The sequence below is a fragment of the Onychostoma macrolepis genome, chromosome 06 (assembly GCF_012432095.1).
Source record: "Onychostoma macrolepis isolate SWU-2019 chromosome 06, ASM1243209v1, whole genome shotgun sequence".
Classification (NCBI taxonomy): Eukaryota; Metazoa; Chordata; class Actinopteri; order Cypriniformes; family Cyprinidae; genus Onychostoma; species Onychostoma macrolepis.
In genome coordinates, this window is record NC_081160.1 from 33,806,193 (window position 1) to 33,814,993 (window position 8,801).

An 8,801-nucleotide genomic window follows, 5' to 3' on the forward strand; every position below is an offset into this window, starting at 1 on the left:
TACGATTAATCCATGTAAACACCACATTTACCGGCTTTACGTGGTAAAAGTGAAACTTTAATGATGCATAGTGCTTAAAGCCAAGTTAAAATTAAATGTTTACGGCCACAAGAAGCTTTTCAGCAAGGATAAAATAACGTTTTGTGTACCATTCCTAACAAAACGAGAGCTGAAATGTGGTACTTTGTTCACTAAAATAAGTTTAATCTTACCATATCCAAAAACTCGTTCACTCTGCTGTTGTTTAATAGATTAAATGCACTAGAACTTTTTGAATAGTATGTGGAGACACGTTTTTAATTCAGATATTCATATTAATCAAAGATGTATTGACTTTTAATGCACCTAATTTCGAAATGTACAGAAATACATGTTTTCAGATTATTTCATTTATTCACTATACTATTTATTACTAATGTCTTATTTCAGTTTTAGTTTGTCTCTAGTTTTGTATTTATTCCAGTTTATATGAAACGGTTCATGTAGCATGGATTAACTTTCATATACAGAGTAAATCCTTCACTGAACACGTTATAAATAAGTTTGAAGCAGTTGTCGCGGGCGCGCTGGTGGTGACGCTGAAGACGAGCGACCGTGCTGTAGTTCCTTTATAGCCTAAGTTTAGCTTTTCAGTTCTGCCGCTTTTATTTAGGATTCAAAATTCGTCAAAGTTATATTATTTTGTGAAGATTATCTTGATGGACAAAACGTGTAAGTTTCACGAACTATGATTGAACACAGAGCTTATTTGTTGCGATTATCCAAAAGCCTGTGGAAAAACCCCATTGGCTCTTTGTCGAAGGAACCAGTTTCATGCCAACCGCCGATCCGCCTACAGAGCGACGTCATAGCTCCCCGCTCTATAAGCCCGTCTCCGGCAGCATGTGTTTTTGCTGTTGCTCACTCTTTTGTTTTGTATTCTGCAGCCACTCTGAGCACTTTTCATATTCTTTTTCCTGGATGAAGCACTTTTGTTTCAATCTGTAAGAATAATCAGCCTATGTTATAGTTTATAAGTTAATAAGTCGAGTCTGAGAGTCTTATGTTTATTTGACGGTGGTATCACATTTCTTGTTTGTTTGAAGGCTAAATACAAATAAAGGTGAACATTAATTTATTTGTACCGTTTTTATTTCTAAAATATTATATAGTTACATTATATAACATACCGTTTTTCTGATTTTTATTTAATTTTTTTAATATTGCTCATATCGATATCAGAATTATATCGTATCGACCAAAATTAAGAAATATATTGTGATATAAACTTTGGCCCTACGTTAGCACTGTTGATCGGTTACGTGTGGCATTTTGCATATTAAATAACCGTGTTTGTGTGCTTTCAGGAAGAGAATGAGAAGAAGGGCCAGAAGGAGCCGTCCGACTCTGAAATAACGTCATCAGAAACGTGAGTGTCGCGCGTCTAACGTGAAGTGCTTTAGCTGCGCTGACGTAATCCTGCGCTTACTCTCTTCATCTGCTCAGTGTTTCCAGGAGGCGGAAAGGTCCTTTCAAACAAGTCAAGTTTGGGACGAACATTGACGTCTCCGATGAAAAGAAGTGAGTTTTCATGAGGTTTCCTTTTTGCACTTCTTGTCAAGTTGAGTGTTTGCATTTGCAGGCAGTAGGGGTGTGCTATATTGATCGGTAGAAATAGAGCAAAAACAGGTAATATGGTGTCTAAAACTCTTATTTAAGTCTCTTATTTAACTACATTGTAAAAAATCTAAATCATATTTGTAATCATGCTGATTATTTGAGGAAAAAAACACCACTCTTCGTGTGATATTGATTAACTATATGAAATAATATAAATATATACATTTTCTGCCCCCATATCCTTCTAGACTTGACGTCATGTATGCGTGCACTGCGTGTGATATACTTGATTGTCAAATCGCACATCGTTAAAACAATTATGACATTATCGCAGATGATATATATCGCACACCCCTAGCAAGCAGTGATTTCAGTTTCTGAGTTTAACATGTGTCTGAATGCAGTTTAAGAGGCTGTGAGAACGACAGTCCACAGCTTTACTGTAATGTAAGTCTGCCGGTCAAATAAAGCCCGAGGCGCTGCTCCCTGCAGGTGGAAGCTGCAGCTGCAGGAACTGAGTAAGCTGCCTGCGTTTGCGCGTGTGGTGTCTGCTGGGAACCTGCTGAGTCACGTGGGCCACAGCATTCTGGGTATGAACACGGTCCAGCTCTTCATGAAAGTCCCAGGCAGCAGAACTCCAGGTGAGACGCTGCTGTTATCGTGGCGCTTCAGAAGCGTCTGACGCAGTCTGTCGCAGCCGGTCACGTGATCTCTCTGTTCGTGTTCAGGGCATCAGGAGCACAATAACTTCTGCGCCGTCAACATCAACATCGGGCCGGGCGACTGCGAGTGGTTTGCCGTGCCGGAGCCGTACTGGGGCATGATGAGCGAGTTCTGTGAGAAGTACGTGCACGGCTCTCCTGAACGTTTCGTTAAATCGTCTAACGGATCTTAAAGCGGCTTCTGTTGATATGCAAGAGTCTCTCTTTCAGGAACAACATCAACTTCCTGAAGGGCTCGTGGTGGCCCAATCTGGAGGATCTGTACGAGGCGAACGTGCCGGTGTACCGCTTCATCCAGCGGCCTGGAGACCTGGTTTGGCTGAACACGGGAACGGTGCACTGGGGTCAGGCCATCGGCTGGTGCAATAACATCTCGTGGAACGTGGGCCCTCTGACCGGTGCGGAGATGTTCAGCCTGGCTCTCTGAATGTTTTGGCCTTGCTGTGTGATTGTTGTGTTTTTCTGCTTTCTGCAGCGTATCAGTACAAGCTGGCCGTCGAACGTTACGAGTGGAACAAACTCCAGAGCGTCAAATCTATGGTTCCCATGGTGCATCTGTCCTGGAACATGGCGAGGAACATTAAAGTGTCTGACCACAAGCTGTTTGAGATGATCAAGTGAGTGTGACGTTTTCTCGATCGATGTTAGCGACGTGACCAAAAGTATATTTCACTATATAGTCATTAATATATGTAGTTATTCTGAAAATTGTATAACAACTCAAATACTTTAGAAATGAAAATTGCTTCTCCTCGTTTGAATTTATTTTTTTATATATTTGAAAATTGAATTAGTTGAAAACACACTCAACTTATAGAGTAACTGCCCCCAACTGATTGGCATTAAATGCAACTTGAAATTAAATTTTAAATAAGGTGTTTCTAAAATGGCTTTAAATCTCATGTTATTGTTTTTCTTCAAACAGTTAATAACCTCTAAATATTTTATATTGAAATATTCATAATAAATTACATTTACTTCCTTTTAATTTTGTAAGATAGTATTAATACTATTTATATTGCTTAAATTTGTTCCCTGCTATCTGCTTATTATACCTAGTTTTTAAGGAGCTTGTTTTGCTCTTTTTGTGATAACCGGCAACCCTTCACCTGCAGCTTTATTCAAGAGAGGAAGAGTTAGTGACTAGAAAGAGCAGCAGTGTGCACACGGAGCATCAGCTACACGGCCACCGTTCGTGCCGAGTCTAAGAAGTTTAAACGATACACACCTTACATCATTTTGACTCCAGCGCGGTGAAGACTGACACGCCGCTCGTGTCTTCTGCATCATCATCATGCGATCGGTTCATTTGAGCGTCAAGTTGAGACTAGAGAGAATCGGCTTCATTGCACAGAATAAGCGCTGAGACAGTGTTTGCTTCCACTCGCCGTTATTTCAGTGTTTTTCTTTAGATATGCTCTCATTTCTGCCGTGTGTAATACAGCACGTATTAGATGCACAAACTCACGTACTGACAGACTTTCACACGCGCTGTGTTTGTTTGTCCTGAAGCTGGATCGCGGCTGCGGTTAAACACGCTTGCATCTCAGAATACTTTTATGAAATTGATGTAAACACAGTGAGTGATGTTTTCAGAACAGGATAAAACCTCTGATATGTGATAGATCTGTGCGTTAGTGTGAACGCAGCCTGTTAAAGCTGCCGCTGTCTATGATCTCGTCAGTAATAATCTAACGGCAATAATGTGGAGGAAAAAAGAAAAACCCATAACTGTGATTGTCTGTAAACTTTCAGATACTGAAAGTACTTTTTGTTTATCACTTGTAATTGTTTTTTCACCCCTTTATTACTTTATATTGGCGTTTATGTATGTTTTGATGCTATATTTAGGTGAAATTCTTAACAATTGTTTTGATTTATTATTATTTTGTAGTTATTTTAAAGAGTAGCCTGCTTATGTAATTTAATAAAAGTGCACAAAATAAATTTGATAAAATGAATATCAAAATGTAGCCATGTGCTGTAATATTGAAAATTGAGGATGAGACTCGTCGCGATGCATTGTGTAATTGAATCAAAACGTTGACATGATAATCGCTATCGAATCGGATCATGGACCCAGTGGCGATTCACACCCCTAATCGACGCGTCCCTTGATCTGGATCGAATGGTAAAACGTGTCTCCGGTTCACAGGTTCTGTTTGCTGCGGACGCTCAAGCAGTGTCAGACGATAAAAGAGGCGCTGGTGTCGGCCGGGAAGGAGACGATCTGGCACAGAAGAAGCCGAGACGAGCCGGCGCATTACTGCAGCATCTGTGAGGTGAGTGCTGGACTCTACAGCAGAATAACGGTCCGTTCTCATCTGAATCACCTTCCTGTGCTGCCTTGTTCCAGGTGGAGGTGTTTAACCTGCTCTTCGTGACGAGCGACAGTTACTCCCGGAAGTCCTTCGTGGTTCAGTGTCAGGATTGCGCGCGGAAGGGCAGCAGTGAGCTCGATGGGTTCGTGGTGCTGGAGCAGTACAGGATGGAGGACCTCATGCAGGTTTACGACCAGTTCTCATTAGTAAGTATTTATTTGACCAAATATGTCGTTCACGTACCAGCGTGTGTCCTTTTGCTCATACAGATGAACTAGTGTCTCTGTATAATAGAATTATGTTTAATCAGGTACTGCATTTCGGTGTGGGATTGTGCACATTTATGTTTAATCAGGTTCACAGCATAGTTTTACTCATTCCTGCAGCTTTCGAGTTTAAAATGAGGGTAAATCCTGCACACATTTATTCAATACGGCATGTAGGTTAGATGAGTAAATGAATCCACACAGACTTCAGATCAGTGCTGCAGCTTCTCATCGGCGTCTCGTCTGCAGAACGACGAGCCCGCGCTGCCATACCAGACTTTCACTCGCGTTTCCGGACCGAGTCACTGTTGCATCGTCGTTTCAAATACTTTAAGCCGTGCTCCAGAGGTTTTCTGTGCGCTCAATCACTTCCAAAGCACGCGCATATAAAGCCGCCTCGCAGGCATCTCATATTGGGTAATTGTTCGCAGCTTGTTGTTCTTAAGCGGCCAAATACACACAAAATGTCAAAAAGGCTGTTCTGGCGAGTATCCTCGTACACAGTGGGTTTTGTCTTAAGTGAATGTAAACGGTAGGGGTGTAAATCGGATGGTTCGTCACAATACGGTACGATATTTGCTGATACCTCAAAAATTCTACGACACAGGAGTATATCGATCGATATTATGTACTTATTTAAATGCAATTTAATGATATTATATACCTATTTAAATGCTATTTTAACTCACAAATGTGTAATAAAAAAAAATAAATAAATAAAAAAAAATATATATATAACATGAACATTTATCTGAAAGTTTCACATCCTGTACCTCAATTGGGACATTCACAAAAAAATATAAATAAATAATAGGCCTACACTCTTTGCCTTCGGGCAGTCCTTATATCGAGTCCTGATACGTGAGTTTGAACGAGAATGCCTGTGTTGGCAGTATTGCATAGACGGACATTATGTGAAAATGTGGACAGTGCCAAAATAAAGGTGCCTGTTTATACTACAGATATTGATATTTTACACGTGGCATCGATGTCAGACATCGTATCGATGATCGTTACACCGCTAGTAAACGGTTGAGAAAGAAAACGCATGCGTGTCAGTGTTGTCTTGTGACAGCAGCCTAATAAAGCTGTGCCGTCTGTCGTTAATGTTAATTAAATAACAAAAAAACAGAAAATCAATCACTGCTCTTGACTGAATAACTTTTGTAACTTTAATGTTTTTAATTTACAGTTTATTCAATTTTTGCACTTTTTTTTTTTTTGTACCTGAATTCTACTGTTAGACTGAAAAGGTTTCCAAAACAAAATTCGGGTTCTGAGTTTAATTCAATTCAAGTTTATTTGTATAGCGCTTTTCACGATACAATTCATTGCAAAGCAGCTTTACAGGAAATTAAGTTTCTACAATATATTTAGTAGTAGCTTATCAGTGGTGACTATCAGTTTAACTCGTAATATTGGTTTTAAAAACAAATGACAATCTTCAGTGACGTGTTCTCTGCGTGGAGTAACGTCTGGTGCAGGTGCAGCTTGTATTATTAGAACAAATAGAAAGCAAACAAGTAGCATTAATAGTTATTTATTTTAGTTAACATGTGCTATGATACGTTTGATTCTTTATTTTTTCATTCAGAAAGAAAAGTCATGAATTCCGTGAAGTACCATGGAAAAGTCAGAGAAATTTATTGGTGAAAATGTGTGTAAACCCTGAGCATGAATAACGCTCTTCGCTCACCTTGTGTTTTGCAGGCTCCAGCTCTGCATTCGTCTTCATCTTGACATTAAGACGCCGTACATGTGGATAATATCGCATTACTGGAACTCTCTAAACGGACCATTTCTGATATTCAGGACCGTGGCGCTCGTCTCTCGCGTGGCTGGTGACCATCGGAGAGCTCGGGACCGTCGACTCAAGTGACTGTGTGTGTCTATGCAACCTGTTTATAAACTGCAGCGTGTGACTGTGGCCTGCGGGGGGGCGCTAGAGAGCGAACTTCCTCTCTACACACCTCCTCCTGCTTCACGTGAGAAATTAATCACACAAACTGGGGAGGAAATTGTGGGAAACTCGTTTTGTACATATTGTCTGTCACAACTGGCATCGTCACTTACAGACTACTGACTTGAGACGTTCTTTTTGTATTTTGTTAACATGCTGAAACCTGAAATCTCTTTTCCTTGTGTCTCAAGGGTTCGCCTTCGCGAAGGAGCGCTAGCCTAGCTTTTTGTATGGTAGATAGCGATTTTACGATGACTTTGGATGGCAAAATCTACAAAAAAAAAAAACATTTGTAATGTGAAGAATTAGGTGATATATAATTTTTTACCGCTTTTATGTTTTACCTGTCTCGTTCTTTTGACACCATGTTGGATATTTTGTTTCTTAGATAAGAAAAAGGAAATAATTGTGGAAAAAACATAACAGCCAAGTCACAAAGAAAATGGGTTGCACATAGAGTAAGGAATAAAGTTTAAATTGTCTGTTTTTTTCCTTCCTTGTTTGTTTCTAATCCTGATGTACATTTACACTATTTATAAATACATATTTATTGCTTGAAGATATTTGTGGATGGAATGCTGTTATTTTTCCCAGAGTACCTGCCATTAAATTTGAAGGAGTTTGGTCATTTAAACTACTCCTGCATTTTTCTATATAGAATTAAACTGCTTAGTAAGCATTGTACAGAAACTATAAAATTGTTTTATTGTTTGAAGAATGTTTTATGAGTTATTAAACAAGTTGTCAACATATGTGCCGACACGTGGAGATCCTTCTCTTGGCCTGCTCTTAAATCTGTATGACATGTTTTTTTTTATTGTATACAATGACAATTGTCAAGTAAGTGTTTTGAAATATCAGTTTATTTTGAAATGCTCGTTCCCTTTTAACGTTTCTTCGTTGTTGGACAAGACCTGCAGCCTTGCTAGAAGATTCACGATCACTGTGTGCAGTAATTAACGAGTCTGCTCTTAACGAGTGTTCCTCATTTACTTGGTGAAATTCAGCTGTCTGGTGAGAAGACGCTCCTCCAGAAGTCTTGTGGTTCAGGAGCCACTTGAAGGTGGTTTGGTCTTCTGATGTGTGGAATCTCTTTGTCTTTGTTTCCCCCTTATTTCTACTTTTCACAATCAGTTGTTGTTTAATGGACAGCTGAAGCTAATGAGTTTCTTCTAAAGTAACTGCAGTCAGCAGCTAGAGAACTGTGTGTGTGTGTGTGTGTGTGTGACAGATTGTGTCTTCGACACACTCTGGTATCATATTTGTGCATGAGTTGGTAACGTAATGCAGTTTATAAAGACGTTTCTTCTGTTCAGGAGCTGCTGGTATATTCATATAATGTCTTTAAAAGGAATTGTTAGACAGTCACAAATGGCTCCTCAGACAGAGTGACCATGTTTAAGCTTTATTGGATCATTTAAAGACTGACATTGTGTTAAACGTCTCCTGACTGAACGCCTCCGTCGGTGTGAAGCATCTCTGAAACCCAGCAGACAATGTAGCTGTAATTTGACAAACAGATCTCTACACTGTATGCCAGGTTCAGGACCGCATCAGTCTCGTCTCGCGCTCGTGTTGGTGGTTTTCCTCCACGAGTGGTTTTTGCTGTAGTGTTGTGAAGCGCTGCTCAATCGCGGACTGACGGCCATCAGAGACCCAGTAGCCAGATGTAGCTGCTGGCGGAGACAGGACCTACACTGACCACTGAGCGAAAGATGGACGTCTGCGTCGCTCTGCTCCCGAGCTGCGGCCTAGACAGAAGGCAGATAACAGAGTTAACAAAACGGACATGATCTCATGCACCACTGAAACCAATGTGTCATCTGTGTCAGCAGCTAGAGAACTGCGTGTGTGTGTGTGTGTGAAGGGAGACGAGTTCATGGAACATGTGTAACCGGCGGTTCGTTCAGCGCCAAAACAGGTGCATTAAACT

General features: G+C 40.3%; 1 protein-coding gene across 3 annotated transcripts in view; it reads left to right on the plus strand.

Annotated features, from left to right (window-relative positions):
- The window catches only part of kdm6al (lysine (K)-specific demethylase 6A, like), a 45,833-nt gene extending 38,213 nt beyond the window's left edge, over window positions 1-7,620 (plus strand). For 2 of the 3 annotated variants that reach the window (XM_058778904.1, XM_058778906.1), the window contains 9 exons: window positions 1,347-1,408; window positions 1,486-1,560; window positions 2,092-2,240; window positions 2,328-2,442; window positions 2,532-2,719; window positions 2,797-2,938; window positions 4,477-4,603; window positions 4,678-4,848; window positions 6,619-7,620. In XM_058778904.1, the coding sequence (XP_058634887.1) occupies window positions 1,347-1,408; window positions 1,486-1,560; window positions 2,092-2,240; window positions 2,328-2,442; window positions 2,532-2,719; window positions 2,797-2,938; window positions 4,477-4,603; window positions 4,678-4,848; window positions 6,619-6,648 (1,059 nt within the window). In that variant the 3' untranslated portion in view covers window positions 6,649-7,620. The remainder of the gene's footprint in view (window positions 1-1,346; window positions 1,409-1,485; window positions 1,561-2,091; window positions 2,241-2,327; window positions 2,443-2,531; window positions 2,720-2,796; window positions 2,939-4,476; window positions 4,604-4,677; window positions 4,849-6,618) is intronic. The other variant, XM_058778905.1, reaches the window with a different exon arrangement.
- The last annotated feature ends 1,181 nt before the right edge of the window (window positions 7,621-8,801 follow it).